General features: G+C 44.3%; 1 protein-coding gene and 1 long non-coding RNA gene across 10 annotated transcripts; one reads left to right on the forward strand and one right to left on the reverse strand.

Annotated features, from left to right (window-relative positions):
- The first annotated feature begins 124 nt into the window (after window positions 1-124).
- On the forward strand, window positions 125-27,809 carry LOC119138795 (potassium voltage-gated channel subfamily C member 1-like). Of its 9 annotated transcripts, none has more exons than XM_037279150.1 (7): window positions 133-701; window positions 5,765-6,478; window positions 14,186-15,167; window positions 15,823-16,017; window positions 16,778-16,906; window positions 19,933-19,972; window positions 24,007-27,809. In XM_037279150.1, the coding sequence occupies exons 2-5, from the start codon at window positions 5,858-5,860 to the stop codon at window positions 16,897-16,899; spliced, it is 1,920 nt and encodes a 639-aa protein (XP_037135045.1). In that variant the 5' UTR covers window positions 133-701; window positions 5,765-5,857; the 3' UTR covers window positions 16,900-16,906; window positions 19,933-19,972; window positions 24,007-27,809. The 9 variants fall into 9 exon arrangements, 8 of the variants coding, with proteins under 8 accessions (XP_037135042.1, XP_037135043.1, XP_037135045.1 ...); XM_037279152.1 differs by lacking the exons at window positions 19,933-19,972; window positions 24,007-27,809 and adding exons at window positions 17,517-17,537; window positions 21,298-21,336; XR_005101231.1 differs by lacking the exon at window positions 19,933-19,972 and having other exon boundaries at window positions 134-701; window positions 24,007-26,846; window positions 26,934-27,809.
- On the reverse strand, window positions 950-3,314 carry LOC119138828. The gene is made up of 2 exons (XR_005101236.1): window positions 2,902-3,314; window positions 950-2,827 (listed from the first exon to the last, which is right to left on the reverse strand). It is a non-coding gene; the product is annotated as an uncharacterized LOC119138828 (long non-coding RNA).
- Window positions 27,810-27,960: the final 151 nt, after the last annotated feature.

Below are 27,960 nucleotides of genomic sequence, written 5' to 3' on the forward strand. Positions count from 1 at the left end.
AGAGAAGAAAAAGAGAGCAACGATTGAACAGATGGCAATAAATCAACACAATTCTCACGCGGCCCACTGCCGTGGGTGCGTTTTTTTTTCTCTCTCTCCCGATTTCATTTCTGTATCAATTTGCGTATTTGCAGCCCCGCATGCATTGATGAAGTTGACCATATGAGCTCGGGTTCCTCCCACCGTTCTGTCTTGGGTCTAATCCGCCCACATGTATCGTCTGAGGGAGGGTAAAAAAATAAATAAATAAAAAATCGTGCAGGAGGTGACGCTCCTCTGAAGGAACACAGAGAGGGACAAGGCAAAGGGAGCTGGGCTGCATCTCCATTGAAATATTTGGAAAGAAACGAGACAGACAGAGAAATGGTAGCGGGGTGTAATTTATTTAGGTCCAGGCAATAACACAAAAAGGTGACAGATTAAAAAAAAAAAGAGCGAGAGAAAGCGAGGCAGTTCTCAGGGTGTTTTTTTTCCTGCTTCATTTTCATCTAAGTAACCAATCTGCATTTTCCCTCTCCTCCATTCACTAAATCGCGACAGAAAAAAAAAACCACCCCAACTCCCCCCGCAAAATGAATCATCTGACTGGAGCGACTGGATACAGTGTGAAATCCTCCAATAACAAAAGAAAACTACGCGCTGATTGATCCTTTTGGCTTTTTTTATTTCCGGGTTTGGCGCACGGAACCTGCACGAGCCGAGTGAGTATTAAGCGTGTCCGTGGATCGAGCGTGCATGTGTTCAATTGAAGACTGTTTTTTTTTCCGCCTCATTATTGCAGCTTACATTTAGTGAGCGGCGAGGCGCATTCAACAAGTCGCGTTTTGTCCTTGTGTGTGCTCGATTCGCCTCCCCACACCTTTACACAGCCGTGACGTGCAGTGTTTATATATATGTATATATTCTGTGTGTGTATATTGTGTGTGCGTGTGTATATATAACTCATCTGCAATGGTGGGTGTTTCCCCATAGGCTGCAGATGGGCATGCTTCTTGCTCTTTTTTTCTGCACCCTTTGACTTGCATATGTGTGTGTGTGTGTGTGTGTGTGTCAAGGCCTGAGAGGGGATGGTTTGATAAAGAAATCATATTGCACAACACACACGCATGCACAGGCAAAGATGCATTGTTAAACATTGGCCAGGATCTCATTCAGGAAGTATCGGTTAAACGTCTAGACTTCCTCACACAGCATCACCTCCACCTCTGCCAACTTGCTCCATCTTCTGCATTCCGCAGCATCACACACGCACACATTCATGCCAAGTCTCCAATTTCATAACGCCCCTGGCTTGCTTCCTTCCGTCACTTCCCGCCTGCCAACTGGCTCCGTCGTTCTCTTTCCCGTAACGCTCTCGCCTCTCTTTCCTCCATTTGCTCCCCACCCCGTCCACTCTTTTACACACACTCACTGGTCCTGCATTATAAATCTACAGCTGCTGCTATTTTTAGACTGAGGATAACCCAGAAACCACCACCACCACCTACCCCACCCCAACACCAACCCAAAATGAGCCCACCTGCCAGTAGGATGCAAAAAACAAGTGATAAGAAGGAAGCAGTGGATTCTTCTTTTGGAGGTGAATGAAAATTATGGAGGTGGCGCGTTCCTGTCGTGTCCGCCCGGCGCCTTGGAAAACCTCCAAATCCTTGACCTTGACGTTAACCTTTCATCCCTGTCCTTCTCAGCTCTCCTCTACCCAGCATCTATAAATCCTCCTTCCCTTCCCGGCTAATCTCTCACTTCCGCCCATTTGCTTTGTCTTGTGGGTCAAACATTGGCTGTTTCAAGTCCATTTGGAGCCCTTGAGGTCTAATGACGGGCCAATTATTGGATGATACGGAATCAAATAATCCGTAATCAAGCTATTCAAAATTCATTACATTACGACTTTTACATTTGAGAATATAGAATTGAGGATAAACAATAAAGAAAAGGAAACCGTAGATGAACAGTTGATTACTTTTTCGTGCAACCAAAACACCAAACTGAGGAAAAATCTTTTCAGAATTTGTTCTACCTTTAATGTGCCATATGAGCTGTGCAACTCCATTGAAAAACAATTGGTGAGGTAGAAATACATTTTCGATTGAATTGTACATGTTAATTGGTCATGTTAATAGTGGACCAAATTTTTAAACGTTTTATCCTGATCTAATTTTTTTTATATCCGCATTTGGCCAGGGGTGTGTAGACTTTTTTTTTTTTTTTTTAAATATCCCTTTCCATATATGGCTATTCAAGCACCACCCAATGCTAATAACATTTGAGTTTGTCCCATGTCGACTCAATGCTCAAAGTCATTGCTGACCTTTAGGCTTCCTGTCATGATCATCTAGTGGATTAAAATACTATAAAAAAAAAAAAAAGCTGAGCCTTTATACGCTGTGATGTCATTTTCACTTAACAGCAGAGGGCAGTATAATGTCAAAATGGCCGCCCCTGAGATGGATTAAAACAGGTGGATGTTTTTTTTTTTTCTCTATTTATTGTAGTTTAGTTTAGTGAGACCGCATATTGGAAATCAAACTTTTATTTGATGTTCGCTCTATTTGCCGTCATAAAGTATTTGTACTTAGTTACTTCCCACCACTGATGTAAATCAGGAATGCTTCTGCATGCTGACCACAAAGGTCAAGACCCCCCCAAGGGGTGTGTTTGCCGTGTTGTTTGGATTGGTTGGCCCTCAGGGAGCACCACACCGGCTCGAGTAGCCGAGCGGCCCATTTCCTTTCTCCTGGCGTAATTGATTGCCTGCTTTATTCGTGCGCTGGGAATTGGCCACCGGCTTTGTTATGATGACGAGCGCCTTGTTTTCCTTTGAGTGCTGTAAAAAATATTTGCAAGTAGCATGTAGCTTCAATTATGACGGTTCATGAGGATTAAAAAAAAAAAACTCACTTGAAGGGGAGGGAGGGGTGACCGCAGTGCTCGGCTGCAGTATCCCCATTTCACCAGAAGAGGGCTCTTGTGCACTGAGACTGATGATGCAGAGAAGAGGATGGATGAAGGGAGGAGGGAGGGAAGCGATCTGGGTGGAACAGCATGACGCCTTGTGGTTACATCCTTTGATGAGGGAGCGGGTGGCAGCGAAAGGGGCGGGGGGCGCATAAAAACACACACACACACACATGCACACGTGTGTATGCATGCATGACAAACATTATTTCCCTGCATTGACACCCCATATGCTTGTTTTCCTCCCTCTCGTCCTCTCTAATCACCTATCATCACCATCATCCATAGCTGCCCTCTTTTCTTTTTTCACAATTTATCCCCCGTGGTCCTTTCCTCCTTCTCATGTACCCCCCCCCTCCCTCCCTTCCTGTCCCCTCCCTATGTGATTCTTTGTTTTTTTGCTTTTGCTGCCAACAGCCAGGTTGGTTCCGCATAGTCAGCACTCCTCCGAATTCCTCCTCCCCCTCGCAGTCACTGCATCCCATAATCCCGTGCCCCCCCCCCCCTTCCCCGCTATATGCACCATTCCCTTTTTCTCACCGCAGTGTTTGCGCTCCTCTCCCAAAGCGTTTTTATTTCTCCCCTTTTTTTTTGCCCTCCACCCAGGCTGCGTTTCTTAGCGCATTCGGCCAGGTGAGCGTGCCACTCGGTCGGAGGTGCAGGACACGGTGGCCAAGTCAAGAAATGCTGCAGGAAAAAGAGAGCGGGAGGGAAAAACAGAAGGGGAGAGCGAGAACCCCCTCCCCGCGCGCGCTTTCCAATGCGTAGAAACACTCCGCCTCCTTTCTCACCTCCATGCTTTTTACCCTTCCTCCATTTTACTGCTCATACCTGTCCCTCTCCCTCCTTGGCTTTGCCTCCGCATTGAAGTGCAGCGGCTCGCTTGCACCACACTCGTTTGCAGCGGAAACTGCCTCCTAAACCTAACCAAATAAACAAAACACCCAATCTGCACTTAACTCGCTCGCCACACCATATGTAGCTAATTCGAGTCCAAACTGGTGATCAATAAAGCGACCACACGTGACACCAGGAGGACAAAGACAGACTTTTAACCACACTTCGAGACAAGTTGTGGCTGACGGTGTATAAAATATTCAGCAGCCGATCAACCAAAACAACGGACGGTTAGATAGTGCAAAGTAAAAGCTGCGGAGGAGCTCTCCGTGGTGCTGAAATCGAGCCTGCTATTATTCCCCCGGCCAGTGCGACTTTTCGAGTTAGGAACTTTTGAGTTGCAAAGTTCATGCAGTCCCATAACGTACCTGAATTTAAGCTTCCCTGCAAGAGTTGAAACTGTTTTCTTTTTTTTAAAAAAAATTATTGTTAAATAGAAGAAGTCTTGACTCTTACTCCTTTAAGGATGATGATGATGCTTTCAATGCGCAACGTGAGTGTGAGCGAGGTAGGGAAAATGCAGGAGAGAGAATCTAAAAAGTGGGAGGGGGCCTGAGTGTTTTTTTTTTATTTATTTTTTTGAAATAGAGAACATAACATGGATGTCCACATAGCTGTGAATGGCGATGCGTGTATGTGTGTACCGCAGCCCAATTCATTCACTTTTATGGCACACTCTCCGAGACGATCCACTGTGATGCATTCACTTGTCTCCCTTTTGGCCCCTCTCCCCATTCTTCCATTTTCCTACTCTGTTGGCAGAAAGTGACATTATTGGGCATAGCATGAATTTAGCGTATAACGTAAGCATGGACACGCCACACTCCTGGGAGGCAATTAACACACACACTCACATACATGGTGCTGCGGCACCTGACGTCACAAATGAGTTCGGGATCAGGAGCAAAGTGGGAGGAAGGGGGAGGGGGGGTGAGCATCCCCCTCCGCACCACCAGGCTCCTTCTTGCCAGTTTTCTACAGTTTTTCATCCGCTCACGAGTGTGTCCGTGCAAGGATGGGGGTGGGCGGGCACCTCTCACAGTGGCCTAATTAGGGTGAGGATTTGAATGAGCACCAACTTGAGCATCAGTCGGATCAATTTAGAGATTGCCGGATGAGTGAGGGGGAAACGGGGGAGCTGGGACATAACAGTGCCAGGCAATTAAATGACTTTATCATGAACAATGTGTGTGTGTGTTGGGGGGTGAGAAGGTGGTGAGCAGAATGTGGCCCGGGGGCCACAACTGGTCCGCTCTGTTCTATAATCTGGCCCAACATGCATTTCGTAATATTTGTTGTATTTAATTTAATTAATTTGTGCACACCCTCTCATAACTTTAGATTATATATTTATATTATAACTTGTTAAATGTTAAATAACACTGCTAGAAAGCAAACATTTATTTGGGGTTTAATTCGAGGTGCCATGAATTGTGGCAAGTATGATTTGAGTCTCTTTTGAGATCGATTGTGATTGGTTAATGTTCAGTTGTTGCTGTTGTTGTTGATGATGTAAAAGATTTTTTTCTTCAAAATAATGGTGTGAAAAAAATCTTTGAACCAGATTGTGTAGACTTAGACTCGGAATATTTGAGTCTTATGAAAAGTCCTCATTTATGATGAGTTTTAATATTAGTATTTTTTCTATGCGCTGTAAAAAACAAAGTTTGTCTGAAGTGCAATTTCAAGGCAACAAACCAAACTAACATTTGAAGTTGAGGAATTCAACGTAATCTTTTCATTTTTGCCATTGTGAAAATTGTCTGTCCCACATTTCACAGCAAAGAAATACAAGCAAGGTTATTTGGTGACCTTTTTTCATCTTGACATGGTGGAGAATCCACATTCCACTAAAATGCTTTCTCGCTCTCCCTCCTCTCTCTCTCGCCCTCTCTCTCTCTTCCCGCAGACTCCAGCTCCCTCCTCCCTCCGGTTGCTCTCATCTCCCTCCTCCTCCTCCTCCTCCTCCTCCTCCTCCCTCCTCCCCCACCCCCGGTCCTCTATGCTCAGTTCGGTGTGTGTATCCTCTTTCAAAGGGCGCAAGGGTGGGAACAAGTCGTCCAACAAAGCATGTTACAGCGCAGACATGACTTGTCCGTCGGAAAGCGAGAAAATCGTGATAAACTGCGGCGGGGTGCGCCATGAGACGTACCGGAGCACCCTGAAGACCTTGCCCGGTACGCGCTTGTCGTGGCTGACCGAGCCGGATGCCTTCAGCAACTTTGACTACGACCCCAAATTGGATGAGTTCTTCTTCGACCGCCACCCGTCCGTTTTCTCCTTCATCCTCAACTACTACCGCACGGGTAAGCTGCATTGTCCCAACGATGTCTGCGGCCCCCTCTTCGAGGAGGAGCTAGCCTTCTGGGGCATCGACGAGACGGACGTGGAGGCGTGCTGCTGGATGAACTACCGCCAGCACCGTGACGCAGAGGAGGCGCTGGACAGCTTTGAGACACCCGAGCCCGACGCGCCCGACGACGACCCGGCCCTGGGGGGCGCCGATGGGGACCTGAAAAGATTGTGCATGCAGGAGGATGCCAGGAGGGCGGGCTGGTGGAAAACCTGGCAGCCCAAGATCTGGGCGCTCTTCGAGGACCCCTACTCGTCCAAATACGCTCGGGTGAGTTGAACTTTTTTTTGCCAAAGTTATGAGCACACGGCAGAAGCGAAAGGCACCACTGTTGCTACCTGTCTCGCGTGCAAGACGTCGACTTTCTGCTGCTGAATAATTAACGCAGATGGGAAGAGGCACACATCAAAAGTCTTCACGCCGCATTCACTCCCGCTGCTCATTGATTTCAATGCGCATCCTCGCGATACATTTTTTCGGGGGTTATTGCAGCAAAAGAGGCTCTCGTCTTTTCTCACGTCTGCCCTTGGTGCTGCTCCACTTGTTTATGACTGCCCCACTTCCCCATCCCATTTGGACGCTACATGACGGTTCCGCGCGGGCTTCCGTGACTTTTACGCGCAACTTGTCCCGCGTTGCGTGTGTTAAAAACACACATCAGCGTGCTGTTTTTATTTCAGCTAAAAAAAAAAAAAAAAAAAAAAAAAGCTGTCTTTTGGTGCAGTGGAGGTTTATGCTGAATTTGATCTTCCCAATTCAGGACACCCAAATCCAAATTTGAAGTCTAAAAACACGGATTATATAGATTAGGATGGGGAAATGATGCCTGCAAATCAAATCACTTTGAATGTGTCTTAACTGTCTCAAATGTAGTCATGAAATGTTGGCAAGAGCTCTGGGAACATCTGGAGCATTTCACTTCAATCTATGTATAGGACCATGGATAATAATTATTTTAATAATCATTAATTAGAGCGTTTGCATTGCTGCAATATGTTTACGTTAAAAAGCAAGTGTGTAGCTGCAAAGGCAAGGAAATACATATTGAAGTTGTGTGTGTGTGGAGGGGGGGGGGGGTTATGCAGAGTGCAGTGCAGGTATAGTCCCCAATATGCATTCACGTGTTTCCGCCGGCGTCAAACGACGATGTGACCCCCTTAGACCCCCCCCCCCCCCACACACACACCTTCCAAACCGACAGAACCGGAGAGATGCAAATGAGGCGAGGACATGTTGGAGATAGGAAGGGACAGATGAGAAGCAGACGAGGGGAAATAAAAGGAGACAGGAGGAGAGGCATCGGTCTAATGATTTGTGCCCGATGAATCAAACAAATCAATGTCTTCATTTCAGCCCCCCCCTCGCCAATTCGTTTCATGTTTTGTCAATGTACCGTAGCAGCACACACACACATGCTGGTATCTATGCTGGCTTTTCTGCTGCAGTAGACGCCGGAGAGAGGAGGGGGGGAGCGCTGGAGAACGAGAAAAGAGGTGCAGAGGGTTCTGCTGCTGCTGCTGCTGCTGCTGCTGCTGGTGGGGGTTGCTACCAGATAGGCTGAGCGAGAGGGAAATGGAGAAGGGGTGAGAGAGACGCTGGGAAAATGGAGTGAAGGATGGGGTGGGGGGGCTCGGCTTTGCATCTTCGATTATCTTTGAAGGCTCGCGCCATTCAATCGCTCGGCTCTTCTCCCCGCCCGCCGATCGATTGATATCCCATTGATTATCTTCTCCTTTTTGTGTGTTCATATTAGCATCTTCTCTTTGCGGCCTTAAAATGTGAAGCTGGTCCAATTCAATTGACTGTCCATCGCATTTTTTTTTTTTTGGTCATCTCGTCTTCCAATCGACCAATTTACGGAAGGTCACGGCGATCGCGTTTATGTTGTGTTGAAGTGCACACTGCTGCCAAATTTGAGACCGCCCGGACGTGCTGTCCCCTGATAGAAAACCATTGCGGTGGACAGAAAAAAATAAAATAAAAAATACATTCGCAGGTGAACAGCTAGACAAGGGAAAAAGACAAGAACACCTTGGAGAGGATTTTGTCAACACAGCTTGAGGGGGAGATAGTTGAAATACGTCCAGCTGTGTCTGGCAAATACGACGAATAGACATGCAATCAATTTACAAAAAAAAAAGAATAAATTGCAATATGAATACTATCCCAAACGGACACAAACTTTTTATGCTTCGGCATATATGTTCGAATCACTTTGTGGTTTGTTTACAGTATGTTGACTTAACATGATTGCTTTGCGGTTCTGTCGCAAACAACCCCTTAGTGAACCCAAAGAGCAGGATTCCTTTTCTTGGAGTGCAAACATGGCTCGCTCTCGCTCTCGAGTGTCCCCGCAATGACGCGCAAGTGTGCTCAAGCGTTGCGGGATTAAACACCGCTTCCTTTGCTTGTATTTGCGCTTCCCACTTGTACCTGTTGGAAAAGCCCGGCTGCCGAGCCCGCCTCCGACTCCCCCCCATGTGCTTCTCTCCCCTGTGGGCCGCTTGTGAGCTTAGCAAAAAAAAAAAAGCTCCGTTTGTTTTAAAGAATCGCTCAGACTCGGAATCAAAGTGTTGACATGGTGAGAATGTTTTTAAAAAAAGGAATGTCATGCCCATCACTCCAAATTCTGCTCATGTCATCTTTCTGTACTTTCCTCCTCCTCCTCTGCACCCAGATCAATTTAGCCTTCCTGGTTAAGTGCTGACTCAGTCTTCTGCTTGCAGTCAATTAGGACCATGTTCTCGGGACCAGGAGAAGTTAAATTACAAACAGGTACGCTGAGACTTTGATTTGGTTCCATGGTAACTTCAAGGAATCATTCAGGGCAGAGTGTAAGTAAAAAGAGGCGACGTGGTCCACACATTGACCCGCTCCCATTAGAAAACACTTAGGGTGACTTTTGACCTTCTCAAACATCCGAGTGGACATCAATCCTTCTTGGCACCCTCACCTTTCCACCTTGGAGAGGCCCATAAAGCATTCAGCTGAGGGCTCGCTCTCATTTACGGCGTGCGGATAAATCGGCGCATCCGACACGCCTCCTCGCGTAACCCCCGAGGCGTGTTTGGCCCTGCCCTCTCCAAAAATATATTACATTATATTGTGTCACTAAATTGTAGCAGAATCTTTGTTTGTATTATGACAAAAACATGGCGGCAGATTGCAAAGCCTCCGATCGGGCGTGTCTCTTCCCGCTCGGCCATCTGCTTTCTCTTGGTTGTGCCTCCTGGTCCAGCCGGTTGCGGACACCAATGACTCACCACTTGGACCAGTCTTGAGGGTTTCACTCGCATAGGCAGTATTTAATTCGTGCTACATAAATAAATGCTTGGTCAGCACCCCGTTTTATAGATCATTTAATGACCAGTGGGAAGTGGTAGTTGCTCCTTATGACTGATCTTGAAAAACTCTCTTCTAACAACCCGGGCTAACCGTAACTCCTCCCACTCCGGCATGCAAAATTAGTAGTCACAGTCAGACAGACAAGAGGACAAAAGAAAAATGTCATAGGCAAACTCTCCCAGTGTGTCGGACACGGCGAAGGGTGCCGAGAAAGAGAGAGTGATGGAGCTAAAAAAGAAAAGGCGGGATTGGCTGAGAACGAGGGGGGGGGGCTGCGTCGCAAGGACAAGTGCACATAATATGCTGCAGTAAAATGTGCTGAATACAAAGCAGATGCGAGAGGGAAAGGACACATGAAGCTAGCTCACTGTTACTATTTGTTTGTCCTCGCTAATGTTTGACACGACTGCAGTGCAATGACAACCGATGGGGGAGAAAAGGGAGGGGAGGGGGGTGAGGACGAGGGGGCTCGTGAATACCGCAGCGCTGATAAGACTGTGACGTTATGCGCCGGCGTGCGGGGAGGGCTCGCCGATTCAGCCGTAGCGTGTCAAGGGCTTGAGTCATTCGGGGAATCTCGGAAACTGAAGTCGTCGCGGCAACTATGCCTCAAAACGAAATATATTTGTACATTTTCACAGAGGGGTGTTGTCATTTTTGTTGCCAGCGGTTCAAACATGGCGGTCCATTTTTTTTTTTGTTAAGTAGCCAAGTGTCATGTCTTTAATATACTGTATTTGTAGTTTTAATTGTGAGATTTGGAGTCCAAACAAAAAAAGAATGCTTCTTGGCTGACTGTGGAGATTAGCCAAAGGGGAAAAAGCAGTGCCAACACAATCTGTCAGCCATGTCATTCTTACAAACTAAATGCAATCCAATTGGAGTTCGATGTTTTAGCCACAGATGCCGGTCGGAATTTCACAAATGGAGGATTGAATTTGCTTTTCTCAAGTTCACTACTCCTCCGCTTGGTCCTCGTCTTTCTTTTGTCCTCTTCTGGTCTCCTCTGACATACGTTGTCATTTTGACTTGATTGTGCATTTTGATTCGCCTTTGACGTGGGTTCATAATTTGGCTCCCGTGCATGCAAACCGATTCGGTATTGCAGCTGCATTGGAACGCTATTTGGCTCAGTCCTGCCTGTCCTTGGTGCCTGAAAGCGGAGGCTAACGCAGCGGTTGCCATGGTGACCCAGAGCCAGGCAGGGGATGGAGATGGGTGGGTGGGGGGGTGTAATACTGTAATGATAAAGCTCTTCTGGATGGTGCCGCAGTAAACACGGCACCACGAGAGTCCCGTTAAGGAAAAACGCGTACACCCTCGCTGCCGCTTTGTCGTCTTCGCTCCTCACGGCGGCCGGCGAGAAGCACGCGCCATTGTCCCCCCCCCCTCTTCCCCATCACTGTTTCACTTTCAAACATAATCAACGCTCCATCAACTCCCCCCTCCTTCTTTTTCTCTCTGTGATGCTCAACCTTTTAAATTTATGTTGATGATCTCGCCGAATCTAATTTAAGAGTCTAGCGAGCGAGGGAGACTCCATCGGGCCTTGAAGGTCATTTCGGCTGCAGGTGTCACACGCGTCGGGGCTTTACTGTAGGGAATTGTTTCGCATTATAGGTTTCGGCGCCCATCGTATATTCACAGCAGCGCGTGCTCTCATGATGCAGGGGGATCCATGTGTGTGTGTGTGTGTGTGTGTGTGTATAAATAAGTATGACAGATTGCAACGCCTCCTTTTTTATCGTTGTCCTCCAACTCTTTCTTTTGCCGGTGTCCGTCCCCTCAATGCGGCACGTGTGTGTGTTTGTGTGTCGGTCGTCGTTTTTCCAGGAGACGATTTGTCGGTCGCCTACGTGAGCCGGCAGCCCCAAACACGTTGGAATAGTTTGCGAAGCGGCCATTTTGAAATGTAAACGCTAAATTATTTTTGTCCACATGTCCTCTTGCCTTCTGCCCCCAGCTGGACTTTCCATCCTTTACTTTTCCTCTAGCCTTGAGTTTCAATCAAGGTTTTCTTGGCTCTATTTCCACCCGCTTCCACCTGCTTGGACGACGCCATTGTAGCCTTGCCACTATCTTCTCTTTTGTGTGTTACTGTAGCTTGGCCACTTTTTTTTTTGTTCCCTCTTTTCTCCTTTGTGCGCAGGTTGAGGCTGCTCTCCTGAGACTCGAGCGGGATTTGGTAGAGAAAGTAATGCTCTGCAATTAGCTGAAAGCTGTGTTATTTTGGGCGTTACTTGAAAAGCCTTTTCCTTTTTATTTGACTGTGTATTAATAGCATATTTGGCACCGGTGTCCGGGTGTGTTGCAGCAAGATTTAAAAAGAAAAAAAAAACACTTGCACCCAAATTTAGCAGGAACCGGCACTTGAAAAATCATATGTGCTATTTGTGCCGTGCAGCTTACGTCATCTCAAGTGTATGGCACTTTGGGGGGGGGACGCGTAATAAGCAGGTCCCGCTGGTCCTATCCCGCTTCCCCGAGACACACCGGCATGGGGGTAGCGGTAGGAGGAGGGTGATTGAGAAGCTCCAAGCGTGTGTGTGTTTGGGCGATAGAGGGGGAGAGCACTGCAGCAATCTGAGAAAGTAGGTCAGACATAGCAGAGGAGAAAAGAGGTACCGGAAAGAAATAGAAGCAGAATTCTTTGGGTTACAAAAGTGGACTATTGTGATGGGCGTGAGCTAATGCGGCTCTCCAATGGGTTCCTGCAGGCCATGTTTACTGGACACAACACTTCCAAATGAAATCGGCCCGTGCGTCTTTTCCGGAAGTTTCTTCGGGATATTACGTAAGCGTGCCGTGTCAAAAACTACAAAGTGGCACGCACGGTAGATACACTAAGGGCACTCAGGCTCCTTTATATATGGACTCCACTCAAGTATGAATTACCTTCCTCTTTTTTTTGCTCTTTGGGCCATGTTTTATTATTTATTTGACAGAGTATACCGCGTCTATAGAGGCTTTGCAGCTGACGTCATCAAGCTACCCACATTAGCTTGGCGGCCATCATGGCGGTCAACTTTTCAGTGCCGGTCAACGACTCACACACGCTTTCTTGTTATATCTGCTGCTATTTGAGCTTAAGAATGCCGGATACCTGCTGTGCTGTTGGATGTAGCAATAGACGAGGCGATAAACCAAATCTTAGCTTCTATAGATTTCCGGCGAACATGAAAAAACGTGATAAATGGATCGCGGATATTCGTCGTGAACGATGGAAACCTACGATTTACACAAGGATATGCAATGAGGACTTCATATCAGGTATGTAAACAAACTATTCACCCCTGATTTGTTTCACAAAATGTGAAATAATACAATATGGGATGATACAAATATGATTGTTGAAAATGCTGGGTGCATTTTTAGAAAGGCAGCAAGAGCAGCAAGGCAGGGAATGGGATGATTTCTTCAGTTCACCCCCCCGTTTTTATTTTGTGTTTATTTTTTCATGATGCTTGAAAACGTTATCAATGTAAATATTGAATTATATTTATTGGTTAAGTTTTCAAGACAATCAGATGTGGCATCATGCAAAAATAAACAAATAATAAAAATGGTAGCAACTTGAACAGACAGGTACAGTATCTGAATGATTTCACTCTATTCAGTTTTTTAATATGTCAAGTTATGAAATGCCATTACAAAACAAATCGACGAGGTAATTATAAATATCTGGATATGAGCGTTCAGGCAGGTCGGCTGTTGCAAAATGCTCGGGCGATTTTAGCATGCTTCTCGGTAAAAGGTACGGATCCGTTGTGCCAACAAGGTTCAACTTCTCTCTGTGACGATTCTTGGAGTCTTCATCCAAATGCCTAACTTCGTTGGATAGCAAATCAGCCATAATTCGGAAGAAATCGGTGAAAACGTAGCGCAGAAATCAGACAATCCATACAAACACGTAGGAACGAGCTGACTAGTTGACCGCCAAGATGGCGGCATAACACAAAATCACGTGATAAAACCACGTGACTGCAAAGCCTCTATAAATACACATGGCGGCCCCGCTGGAAACGGACCACGCCAGGGAGCCATTGCGCCGGAACCGTGCACACAATGGAATCGATTCATTGACAAGTGCTTGGGTACATATAGAAAGTGCACGCGCGGTTCACACATAAAATTGCCTTGATGAGTAATGGGAGGAGTCTCCATGCTTGGGAAATAAACTCGCAAAGAGGAGGGAAGAGCACTTTACAACTGTGCTAATAAAATACATTAGAGAGGAAATGAAGTCAAAGTGGCATTTTACGGACATAAATGTGTTTTTACGCTTGTCAATGGCTTATAATGAAACGTACAGAAAGATTAGGAGTGATCCCATTTCACAAACTCCACCCGGACCTCAACTCAGGCAATACCTGCAATCTAATTAAATTAAAGTCCAGAGATTTGAGTTATCTCCTGGACAAGTTGAGTGCAATATATGCACAAGTGAACTGAGGTAGAAGATGTGTAATATAAACCGTTTAAATTAGAAAGCAACCGAAAACTAGATTTGAATTAAAAGGCCCAAAAAACAAAATGGCCGCTTTGTTGATGTTTTCATTCATGTATTTATTTGTTTTTGTTTTTCGCTATTCTTAATAATCTTGCTGGTTTCTCTTATTTGTGCCCTCCCAGTATGTGGCGTTTGGCTCCCTCTTCTTCATCCTCATCTCCATCTCCACTTTCTGCATGGAGACGCATGAGGCCTTCAACACCATCCTCAACAAGACGGAGAACGTGACGGTGGGCAACCAGACCCGCGAGGAGATCGTCTACGAGGTGGTGACCGACAGCTGGCTGACGTACGTGGAGGGCGTGTGCGTCATCTGGTTCACCATCGAGGTGCTCCTGCGAGTCATCTTCTGCCCCGACAAAGTGGAGTTCTTCAAAAGCACCCTCAATATCATCGACTTTGTGGCCATCCTGCCCTTCTATCTGGAGGTGGGCTTGAGCGGCCTCTCCTCCAAAGCCGCCAAGGACGTCCTGGGGTTCCTCCGCGTGGTGCGCTTTGTCCGCATCCTCCGGATCTTCAAGCTGACCCGCCACTTTGTGGGTCTGCGAGTGCTCGGCCACACCCTCCGCGCTAGCACCAACGAATTCCTCCTGCTCATCATCTTCTTAGCGCTGGGCGTCCTCATCTTCGCCACCATGATTTACTACGCGGAGAGGATCGGAGCCCACCCGGACGACCCGGCGGCCAACGCCCACACTAACTTCAAGAACATCCCCATCGGTTTCTGGTGGGCCGTGGTGACCATGACCACGCTGGGCTACGGAGACATGTACCCGGAGACGTGGTCGGGGATGCTGGTGGGGGCTCTGTGCGCCTTGGCCGGCGTGCTGACCATCGCTATGCCCGTCCCCGTCATCGTCAACAACTTCGGCATGTACTACTCGCTGGCCATGGCCAAACAAAAGTTGCCCAAAAAGAAGAACAAACATATTCCCAGAGCGCCTCAACCGGGGTCTCCCAACTACTGCAAACCGGACGCTCTGGCCATGGCGACTGCCTCGCCGCAGAGGCTCTTGGGAAATGTCCTAGGTGGAGTCATGGGATCTGGAGGCCTCGGAGGCGACTGTCCTCTCGCCCAAGAAGAAATTATAGAGATCAACAGAGGTGAGCTGTTTCATTTTTGTTTTCTCTTTAAGAATTCTGCCCGGTTTCGTACATGCCCATCAGATCTCATGTGTAATTTATTATCAACTGCCAGTTCCACACTTGCCTTCAGGCACCCATCTGCCAGCCAGGAACAAACAAACACTATGTAATGGTCTGAAGGGGGAAGAGTGAAGTCAATTATCTATTAAAACAGCTTAATGCCTTCCGATTGCGCTGACTTGGAATATTTTCTCTGTGGTTTCACCAATAAAACCCGGAAGGGAGGTCATTTGGCTCTTTGATTGCTTTTTACGTGTGTCGGCGCACCTTTAATGCATCAGAGAGGTCAGAATTATTGCCAACGTCAGCGCTTTGAACATTTAGACTGCCTTGCTTCTTCTATTCATTAGAAAATTCTTGTTTGCTGATTCATGAGCTGTTTAGACAGGATGTTTGACTAATTCCCACTTTTTCTTTAATTTGTGCGTGACTGTGTCAGTGTTGCGTGAAAGAGTTCCAGAGGCCCACTCTGTGTCGTATGGTGTTCCACAGGGTTCAATGTCAGGGCACCTGCTGTTTTTATATTATTTGTTGCCCCTGGTGTTTCCTTTGACTGACTCATATTTATGTCCCAGTATGTATTTTCTAACGCCGCCCGAACCTCCCTGTGCAGATTCCAAACAGAACGGCGATGCTGCCTCGGCCGCGCTGGCCAACGAAGACTGCCCCACCATCGACCAGGTGCTCAGCCCTGATGAGAGGAGCCCAATAGGGCGGGGTCCCACTCGGGAACGCTACCAACAGGACCGGGCCTGCTTCTTGCTCAACACCAGGGAATTCCGAGCCACGGATGGGAATGTGCGGAAAGGTACGTCCGACATCGGGAAAGCACCGACGCCAACGTGTTGTGTGTACGTTTGGGTAAACATGTCGCAAGGGCTGCTTTAGACAGGAGAGTGCACATTAAGTGGAAGAGCCGATCACAGACTCACATGCACACTCAGCTCTTGTGCTCTGCTCTTGTTTGTTAGCGCCACTTTACATCCATGTTGTCCGTTTTATCATCACCGCTTGGTTTGATTACTCGTGTCTGATGTGGAAAGTTTCTGTGCGTCTCTTTGATTTTATTCCTCGTTTGACTTGCTCCATCTTTCCATGGTGTCCGTGCGTTTGGTTGTCCGTACCGTAGCATCCATCCATGCTCATAAACAGTCTTTCTCTGTCTTCTGGACTCAGACAGTTAACCATGCATTAATTTACTTCTCGTCACTTCTGGTTCTCTCTTTCTCTCCCCCCTTATTTGGTCATTTCACCTCCCTTAACCCCCGCCCCATTCCCCCTCCCCCTTCCCTTAAATCCATTCCCTCATATTGCATCCCCTTTTTCCTTTGTGCCACATCAAACCCCGACCCCAATCCTCCCTCCCCTTTTAATTTCTGCCATCATCTCTGTGCTCATGACAACCTAATACCTTCACCCATCCATCCATTCATCCATCCATCTAATCACCCGCCCGCCACTCATCGCAATCAAACCACCGCTGCCGCCAACCTGCACCTGAACACTCCCCCGCACTCCCTCCAAACTTTTCAACACCACCCCCCATTCCCTTGTTGACAACAAACTAGAGGCAGCAGCCCTGGCACCCAGCCCAGACTCCCCTCTGACTGAGGATTGGTATAAGATGGAAGGGTCTCTGTTACAGCAGGACCTCAATGCAAACTCCACCTCCTCCTGGATCAAACCATAGACCAGAGGTAACAATGCAAAAAAAAAAAAAAAAAAAATCAATCAATACAAAAAAAAAGTCAAAAGAGCGCTAGCTACAGATTCGGCTTCAAGCGTCCATTCAACTCCATCTGGCTCGCCATCATGTATTGCATCATTGCAGTGATGTCACTTTGACTACAGCAGCAGCAGCACAGCAACACAAAATGCACACAAAACTGGTTTTCTTCACTCGCTCACGTGTCCTCAAATGTGCAGACTCCTACGGTGCACTAGCGCCAATTAGTCACCATATCAAACCTAACCTCAGCCCAACCAATCTCATAGCTGGTTTGCTCTACCAATACAGTACATTCATTTTTGTTGTTGCTGTTTTTCGCAGTCTTGGGATCATGTGTGTGTATCCGTGTAAAGCTTCAAATACGCATACAGTCATGCATGGGTGTAGTTGACAGACGGGACGGGACAAATTTGTTTTTGCACGCCCCCTTTCTCAAATGATAGCTACGCCCCTGCAGTCCTGAGTGCAATAGCATAAAAGGCAAAAAGAGAAAACACACACTTGAAGAAACGGGAAATAGCCGTTCACGTTGTTGTCGTCTGACGTACCTCTGTTGTTGTTGTCGTCTCTCCCTTCAGGTTGTGTCATATCACGCGTGTGTATGTGGGCTCTTTTTTTCCTACATGTTACACACAAAGTCTCAATGCCGTCTGAGTGTCGTGTTTGTGTTGTTGTGTGTGGCTTACTTTTGGTTCTTACGCCTTTCCCCCCCCCCCTCTCTTGACAATGTGTTTAACAATGTGACTCCCCTCCCCCCATGGGCCTTAGGAAAAACACACTGCAACTTTGCAATACATATTTATCATTGATTTGTAGGAAATGTGTACACTTAGAATTTACACAAAAGTATTGGGACACATGGCATTAGACCACAACTAGTTTTCATTTTTTTCCAAGAGTAAATTGATTACTCTTTCCAAGTGACCTCTGTTGTTGAAAAGTGTCATTTTTCCAAGATCAAAGGTCACTGGGGTAAAGGGGAGACATTAAGGTCAAAGGGGATAGTACTTCTGCAAACAACGCCAACGCCAAGCTAAAGGCACTCAGTGCCAGACCAAAGCTTTGTGCTTTATGACCTTCATCAATCAGGTTCCCGCTGTCATCATCATCATCATCTCCAAGATCGAACACGGTGTCGCTGGCGCTTAATGCTTCGGAAATACTATTCCCCAGACCGTGCGACTGAGCTTTCCGTGCCAAGTGTAGCCCAAAGCTTCATAACTCTCGGCGTCCTGTGCTGCCAGCTTGAAAGAAATGACATGAAATACGGGCTTGAAAGCAACACTTGGTAGCGAAAAGTCTTTGCACAATACAATCCGAGATTACAAACGCAGGCAGGTAGAATTAAAAAAAAAGTGGCTGCAAGGTAAGCATTTAGCGTTCACAGACAATGCTACACTTTTAGATGATTTTGTAAAAATAGAAATATATGAGCGCAGATGAATCCCTCTTTAAAGTAAAGCAGGATTTAATAGCATCCAAAAAAATACAAAAGTACAATACAGTAAACCACACAATGTGATTCTTGCTAACGTAGAATTTTATAGAGAGGCTAACAGATAGTCGCAGTGCAATATATATATATGAACACAAATGGTGGCGCAACACATGTAGCCAGACACTGTCAATGCAATCGCAAAATTATATGAGGAGTCTTCCTGCTTTTTTTTTTTAAAGAGGGATTAAAGTTATTGTTGTATGCTGCAGGTATGATTTCTTTCCTAGACAAACGCTTCAGGTGGTTTTGCCAAGCTTTATGTGTTCCTTCAATTTTGATTGTGGGCCATCTTGGCTTCCTGTGCTCTCAATGCAATACACTATATGCATGGCTAATTTTATACGGTTAGACAGTGGACGACTGGAGACCGACAAGGAACTCCATCTTGTTGATTCTCTCTCTGTGAAGCTTATTTCATTTTTTTCCTCTTTGCTGCTTTTTATTTGCTTACAAGTTGTGTGTAACTTAATTTTTGTTGTTTTTGTGAGACTATTTTATTTTTATTTTTTTTGTATGGTGTTTTATTTGTAGTTTTTTTGGTTTTGTTTTGTAGATTTTATGGCTAAGTTGTATATATTTTGATTTTTGGTGTCATTTACTGTCCGGTTGAATTCTTAAGTTTTGTGCAGCACACTTTTTATGTTCTTGTCAGTGAAGATAACGTGCCCAAATGAAATCACACGAATATAGAAGAGATTTTTTTCAATAATAATAATAATTTGTGTTTCAATTATGGGTTAAATAATTCCATATTAATATGTTCTCTATTACTACCGATTTTTAGCAAGTTAGTCAGCCAATACAACATATCGCATTGAATATTTTTACGTCGTTTTCTTTATTGGTCCCTGTAGTAGTCACATTGAGTTATTAATTATGGCCATAATTGACAGTCTCCAACCAAACGTGATATTTTCTTTTCAAGTGATAACACTTGTCTCCATTGTCATATCACCTCATCATGATATACTGCAAATATTCCCTTTTTCTGAGCCAGATTAAGTTTGTTTCAAAACAGAACTAGCAATATGCTACGTAAAGTGAGTTTAAAAAACATATCGATCCACATAATACTTTTTTTTTTTTTTTTTTTTATAACTTCCGATATGACCTTTAGGCCGACGTCAACAAATGCTTTATCAGCAGAGTACTGAATTACAGATGAGGTATGCCTAATAAAGCGGTCACATTTCCTCCTCTGGATCGTGGCCTACGACTGTGGTCCCGGGGCAGATCAATTGTTTTAATTACCGGTAACTGGAGTCGGCAGCTTCTTTAACAGGCAATTGATCTCATGAAGCTGCTTCAACAAGCAGGCGCATAACGCTACTCGGACACTGGCACTAAATTCGATACTCTTGGTTTTGTTGATGAGTCAAGTCCGATTATTTGCAGTGTTTTACCCCCCCCCCCTCTCTTTTATTCCCCTTTGTGCCCCCCTTCTCCATCAGCGTCGTCTTCCGCGATTAACGCTCATTCTTCCATCCCATCTCCAGGCCACCACTGCAGTGCAAGTGTATCTTAAAGTCCGACTAGGTAGGTATGTGTGTCCCGACCCGGTGTCAAGTGTAGTGTCTTTCCCCCTGATTAAAAAACAAGCCCCAAAAGTAGCAAAGGGTTTCTGAGTAAAGACACTCGTTACCATGGCGATGAGTTGACCGTGACAGACTGCAGTGGCCGAGAAACACGATGAGCACTTTTTTTGTCGTCTTCTTTTTGTGCTCGCTAACCGATACTGTTATATTCATCATTGTAAATATTTTTTATTAATACTGAACGTCATTCGTCATTTATTTCATGTTCCACATGACATGTCATTGATTCATTTTTGACAAGTGTTTCAAATTCAATATAATTGGGACCAAAAACAAAATCTATATCATTTTTTATGCACTCCCTTTCGTCGCTACTTTTGGGTGCTAAGCGGTTCCCCACCTAAAAAAAACAATCTTCCTGCAACAGCTTTTTATTTATTTATTTTGAAAAGTTCAGCCCTAGAAAATGCATCATCAATATTTTACCGAGGTACCGTTTGGCTAATGCGCTTGAGCGAGTCTAAAAAAGTATTTTTTTAAAAAAAGGAAAAGAAAGGGCTTTTATTTATGGTTGGGGTCAATCAAAGCAGTTGTTTTTGTCGGGTAGTGCGGAAAAAAAACTTTCTCTAGTTCACTTTTATGGCTGTTTTTTTTTTTTTTAATTCAAAACAAGAACACTTAGCAGCATGCATTTACAAACAAGACTAAACTCGTGCGGAGAAGCTTGGCAGTTTTAATTTTTTTAATGTTGACCATCTGAAGTTTAGAATACCAAAAAGCTTAAAGGATACCTTTGGTCATTAGCCATATTAACATTTTCATGGCTTAATCAAATCCCTGAAGTTTATTTAAAAAAAGCAACTCATGTAGGAAATAAATGGCTTTTAGTAAGTGTGACATGGAAATACCGGGAGCATCCATGTTGCTTAGTTTGTAACCCGGATCAGGAAGCTGCGTGACTTCATGCGGTCAACTCCTTTTATAACATTTTTCAGGGATTATTTTCTACTGTCCTGGCCCAGCATTGTCTAAATCACTTGTCATGCAATGACAGTTGCTTTATTCAATGGGCCTTTGAAAGCAACTAACTTGGATGTTTAAAAAAAAAAAAAGAAGACATATCATAACTCGCATTTTCTTGTTTTGTCCTGTCTGTTTTGTCTGTGTCTGTCTCCTTTTGTATGTCGTTATGATTTCACAATACTTTCCATTTTCTTTTCATGCTGAACTATTGTGTAAAAACTGTGGAAATTGTTCTTCAAATTTGATTTTTATTAACCCCCCCCCAACACACACAATGTCGTAAATCAATATTACGAAATGTAGCTACGAGCTATGAGAATTCTCGCAGTCTGACGAACGTGACGGGGGTGTCGGGCTCATCTCTGCGGTTAGCTCCCATCACGAGCCCGCCTTTCGAAAGCTACGAGGCGCCGGGCCCGTTACGCCGCTGCCGTTCCCCCATCCCTTCCATTTTGTAACAAGATGGCCGCACAAGATCGGAAGCTAAACGATGCTAGCCGGGCTCGGCTAACGTTTAAAAAATCTCCGACGAAAACCGATAGCAATAAGATCACGTGAACTTGAATGTAGACAAAATGACCTCTCGTCTTGTGACTTTATAATGCATGCCTTGGGTTAGCAAATAAGGTCGGAAAAAGAAAACTTTAGCGATAAGTTTTATTGAATTAAATGTAAACACAAATGTAATTGTATCACTGCCTAAAACATGTTTCGCACAAAAAAAGCCACAAAAAGTGGATGCACAGATTTGTTACTTTATGTATAAAAAGCATACACGCAAGGGTTGTGCGATATTATCGTTTTTAGACTCATTAGAAGAGTGTTGCCCACCAATAAGCGACTCATTAATTATTGATGACGTTTTATAATAACTATATGAATTCATTCAGGTTTATTTACTGTCACATTGTTGTGTCCTCCACATATGCAAGAAATGTGCAATATTCTTTTAAGCCGGAGAACAAGCTGTGCAGATAAAGTACCTTTGTAAATATCGTTTTTTCAATATATTAAAAAAAAAAGTACAGACTTACAAATCATTACGATTACAAAAATGAGCCAATCGTATGTCCTCTTGGTTGTCGCGAAATGTAAGAATTTTGTGTACTTTTCCCGCGTTTAGATTTTGACTTACAAAATTCCGTTTTGACATTGGGTGATTGCTCAACCTAAAAGGAAGGATGAGAAATCAATGTGCTTCCAAAATAGATTTGCATGCCCGGCTCGCCCGATTATTGAGGATTGTGAATATGTACAGGGTTTAGTCTTACTTACAATCTTTACAAAAAAAAACGCAATTCAAGCATGAAAAGAGTTTCCAATTAATTTCAAGAAAAAAAAAAGGACTCTACTAATGGGCACTCGGCGTCCATGCTTCAATGCTCTTCGTAGTCTGGTCCAGTACCTAATACTCGCTCGCTCTCGGCGGCTAAAAGCCTCCGTAAACATTCAAGCACACTCCCTTTTTTGTGACAATGTTGTTCTTTTTGGGGGTGGGAGAACTTTTTTGTGTTGCACTCAAGAGAAATGTCCCTGTGTCTTTTTGTTCTCAGGAGATCTTTTATTTGTTGACATACTGTATGTGACATTTTGTGTTGAGGATGTGGCCAAAAGTGGCCAAGTTTGAAGATTAAAAAAATAATAATAATAAACAGACGGGTAGGCAGATAAGCAATAAGTAAGTGCCTCTATGAGGCCCCCATGGAGGTTCTGATGTCAAGTTAGGAGTCCATACTAATTAGCTAGATTTAACTAGCTACACTAGATGTACTGTCAAAGCGATGCTCGTAACATCTGTAAGTTGAATTCATCATGTTCACATGTGAATACATTAAAGTCATGTGACAGACATTCAATCAATTGTCGGTATTGCAAAAGTTGCTCACAACTATTTGAACGTACGTTTTCTTATTTTCCTCTAACGCTCGTGTTTTTATAATGTTTTCAACTCTTGTGGTTAATGTACTGTACAGTGCTTCACAAATGTATTAGACACTGCAAAAAAAAAAAATGTTTCTACATATAGATAACGGAAACATAAAAAAAATATTTTGCTATTTACTAATGTTGATTTACAGCAACTCTGCTGGTGGTCTAGTACATTTAAGCACTAAATCTTAAACGTGTCTTTGTCAAAAAAAAAAAATTAGTCACTGGCGGAGCTGGGGTTGGGGGCACTGGAAATATGCTTGACACTCCCCCGGGTGCCGGATCAGATAATTGGCTTTGGGTGTTTTCCCATTTTGCAAGCTTTCCCCTTGTATAATCAATGTTTATCAGCATTTTCTGAATATTTGCAATATAAACAAATTTGCAAGACCCCCTGAGATATCCTTGGCCACCCCATAAGCCCCCAACCACCCCCTCCACCAAGGAAAAATAATCCTAGCTCCGCCAGTGAAATTAATGTGTGTTTGAAGGGACAAAAATACACTAGTCATGATATTTTTTTGTCATCAAATTTTTATATTGAGAATGCTAATTAGTCCTTTTTCTGCTGCGCTGTGGATGAAACTTTTTCTTTTTTTTTTTCCCCCTCAAACTGAGCTCAAATTCATCCTTAATCTTATAATCTCTATTAACATGACACTCATAGAGGATAATATTTCCAAAACGGACTATTTGACAGAAGAAACCACGTGGTTCATTTTAGACAAGCTCAAATGTATTTTCCAAGCAGATTTTCCTTGAAGACAACAATGGTAGAACACGGCGAAGGCAGAGAGAAGAACCACCACAAAATTGTGTCTAACAACAATGTTGTATTGATTCCTTCAATGTGCCCATGAACAACATCACATGTATGTGTTTGTCCATCTGTCCGAAATTGTTTCATTCATTCTGACAGTTAAACGGCAGTGTGCACAGGTAATGCTAATTACTTCCCTACCTGAGTGAAATGCAAAAAAAAAAAAGAATGCTCGTCTGCTATAATCCAATGTGCTCATGTTTTACATTTCTGATTGTTAGCTGAGTGTGATTATTCATGACTTTCTGTTCTTGTCTTCACAGTGTTAAGTTTCTAGCGTTGGCCTTCTCTCTGTAACGAGGAGTCATTAAGCGGTTAACACATATTTGCGGCGGGAGCCACGTAGGCGGCGAGCGTGACGTGGATGGACGTTTTAAAGGAGATGCTCGGGGGTCACGAGAGCGAAAAAGAAAGAGAGGGGAGAGGCCTCACGTTTAATCATGAATTCCCAAAATTCACACCGTCTGCTCCTGCTCACGTCGTTACCAAAGTAGCCTCGGAACTCCGACCACCACTTTTTTTTTTTTGTGTGACCCTCAACCTTTTTTGGGCCAATTGACTGAACATTGCACTGACACACTTTGGGAGGAAAATCAAAAAGGACACATTCCAGATGACATCACCATCAACATGTTTCCAGAAAAAAAAAAAAAAGGAAAACTTTGTCTTCACAAGGGACTGAATGAACAATGTAGCATCTCTGCTAACACCGTAGCATCTGTTGGCCGGGACACGACTTGACCTTGGATTTATGCAGAGTCGAGGTCACGGCTCTCCTGACATCCGTTCCAGTGAAGAAGTAAAACACCCCAACAGTACATGAGAGACGGGTCTTAACCTTCAAGGAAAATCCCAATGACCCGCATAAAGATCAAGTTTAGCGCCCGTCTCTGAAACTTAGTCTTCCATTCAACTTCTATAAAACGCGATCATTTAAAAGCTACGACGTCAAAACGAAGCACATGTAGCATTGACGCGGTTTGACCTTCAGCCTGCCCTACAAGACTTTTTTTTTTTTTTTTTCTCTCATGTACTGCAAAGGGGGGAAAGGAGGGGGTCAAATCCAGAAGGGGAGGGGAGGATCTCGCTGAATGACCTTCCGCGATGTCATCAAGATTAACTGAAACGAGCCCACTTGGGTTTGAACTGCCACTTGCATCCATGAAGCACATTGAAGCAAAATTAGAGCGGAAAATAAACTCAAGGAGAGCGGGAGCTCGGGACCACTCTTGTCAGTCTTTGGTCCAATCCAATCTGCTTCATTTGTAATGAAGAGGTGAATGGACAGCCCCCCCCACCCCCGCCCCAAGGACACTTTTGCAAAAAGGATTCAATTGAAAGGGACCAATCAGATTAATAGCCCCCCCCCCCGTCCCCGCACCCCAGCACGCACAAAGGCCTACACTGCCAACGAGGCACAAGAACCCCCCCAGATGAATACTGCCCAAAATGTCTCGTCGGCATCTCTTGCTGCCCCGGCGGGCCGCTTGACAGGCGAGTCGATGTCACGGCGAGGACGGCCCCGGCAGGCGGAGCCATCAAGGAGCAGAAGCGGACCAAATATAGTGCAAGTGTACAAAAAAAAAGAGAGAACAAATATATATTTTGATAAAACAAATCTAAGTATGGCTAAGATGGTCCAGGATGGAGAATATCAGATGCAAAATGTGAAAATTTGCCATAAAAAAAAAAAAGTCCACGGGGGAAAAAAAATAACAAGGTTGGCAGACTTCAAATGGACTCATGCACTGAGTGGAAAAACAGCAAAGACATCGAGGTACAATGGATGCCCCCCCCCTCCCCTTCAACAAATGAGGGGAAGGGGGGGGGGGGGCGTGGTGGTGATGCATTTTTGTAACTTTGTTTACCAGCATGACTACTTTGCATGACTGTCTTTTCTGCAAACCCTTAGTTGAAGACAAGGGTGCTAGAGATACAAAAACATATATATAAAATGAATTTAAAAAAAAAATGTTATATGCAATTCATGTTTAAAAAAAAAAAAAAAAAAGATTCTAATGAAAGAGAAGATATATTTTGTTTGGAAAAGTTGAAAAAAAATGTGAATATTGAAACATGTATGTTTGCAAGGTTACACCCTGAGCTACGTTTTGTTGGATGAAATCTCTGCTTCTACTGCCCTACTTTCCTCATTCCACGAACATAGTTTGACTATTTTTAACACGCTATATTTTGCTAACATCTCATCAAGCGTCGCCATTATCATCACCCGAGACTTTGCCGAACCGTTAGCTTGCGCGCAAGAGTCGAACCGTTTGCACAACGACCGTAGCAGCAACTAAAAAAAAAACAACATAAAAAAAAGAAAAAAGCTCTCTGTACTTTGACTGCTTGAGTAACACTCATAGTTTTGTTTTTTCTTTGGCAATAATACGAAGAGGAGTCGACTGTAGCAGGGAAAACCAAACGGAGTAGCTTTCGGGTCTCGGTTCTGTTCCACTTAACGGAAAGATAACAAAGGATGGATATGCAGTGGTCAGGCCAAACCAATTTGGAACGCTGGTCAAACTTTTTTTTTTCTGAGCGTTTACATTCATACTTTTTTTTTTGGCCTTTCCATGATCAACTTTCTTAATGTAGGGAGGAAAAAAAAAAATTGCATGCTGATAATCTTAAAGCGGGTGAGGAAGCGGACAGCATTTTGACATCGCCTCTGTTAATCATGAATCCTAAAAAAAAAAAAAACAATGACCACTGTGCTGTGTCGTAGAGCAGAAACGTCGTCTTCCTCCCAGAGGCAAATGGCAACACACTCGGAGTGTGTAAAGGTAGCTTGTCTTACGTTGTATTTTTTTTTTTTGACAGTCTTGCATCATCTTGACACATCATCAAACGAGACCCAGAGCTTCCAAAAAAAAAAAATGATGTCAGTCACGTGGCGAAGATACGAGATCCCAGTGCCCACCGAGGAAAAGCTGTTGTGTTATTGATTTGTGACCAAATCCTTCTTCCATTCAAGCCCTGCTGGTTCAGGGCCGCTGAAGGTTTCTTCTTTGCATTCCCGTAGTGTCGCGACTTGGAGAGCTGGCCGGTGTGTGACACTCACAAGTGTTCACGTAGATCTCTACGCTGGCCTTACAGGGTCTGAGTGCAACCCAAAAAAAAAAAAAAAAAAAGCGGTGTCCCATATGTGTCACTCATTGTTATTGTTTGTGTTTTTTTTTTACAGTTTCCATCTCAAAAGACAGTTATAGCCGCCGGGGTCAAAGAGGTCAGAGGTCAAAACGGTGCATGCAGAAACTCGTCACCCAGGTGTGTTTGTTTCAGGTCGAGAATTGTATTTAATCATATCTCATCTGTTCGCATCAAATTTATGGGCTATTTTTTTTCCATGTATGCTTTACAATATTAAGTTTCGAATTTAAAAAACAATCAATCCGATTAATTTGTGTTTTTGTCAGGTGCTTGTTTAAATAGTTTTTTTGTTCATTTGAAAACACCGTATGCAATCTGCACCAGGAATGCCACTGATTGACACTTACTGTAATGCTCTCTAGGGCGCAGATATTTTTTGGACTGTGTGTCTTGGCAAAAAAATGATTTGACATTATAAAGCGTGCGGAGTAATCCATCGGTTTTTCTATCACACGCCGCCGCGCACGGGATATTGCAGAGTGACGTCACGCATTCCCCATAAGCGTTCCAAAGATAAAAAGATGTACTGGAGAGGAATAGGAAGACGAGGTGGTCACTGAGGTATCCGGATTTTATTTTTTCAAACGCCGTAACGCATCGAGAACTGTATACAGTATATTTCAACGGAATGTTCATGATGGATCTTTTTATATTTTCAAGAGCGGGATAGAGAGAGAGAGCGAAAATAGAAACATATCAATAAAAGTGTCATAACATATTTCTACTACTGAGACTTAAAAATGTATGAATGTCAATGCGAACTAATGTGAAATCAATCTCCTTGAATGAATTAACTGGTTATAAATCATGAGATGCTTTTCTTTTTTTTTTCTTTCTTTTTTTTTTTTCCAGAGACGTTGAAAATTGCTTCAAATCATTGAGAAGAACTTAAATAAATGGGGAAAATTCATGACCTTTGTGCTATTTTTGTTTCCGGCCTGCTGGGGAAAGTCTTCCAAAATATACCAGGAGAATACCGAAAGGCATTAATTACTCATAATTCCTGCTAAATTCTCGTGAGAGCGCATTCCGAGGGCACGTGCGAGCGCGCCGACAGTTAA

This window comes from Syngnathus acus, chromosome 19 (genome assembly GCF_901709675.1).
Source record: "Syngnathus acus chromosome 19, fSynAcu1.2, whole genome shotgun sequence".
NCBI classification, from domain to species: Eukaryota; Metazoa; Chordata; class Actinopteri; order Syngnathiformes; family Syngnathidae; genus Syngnathus; species Syngnathus acus.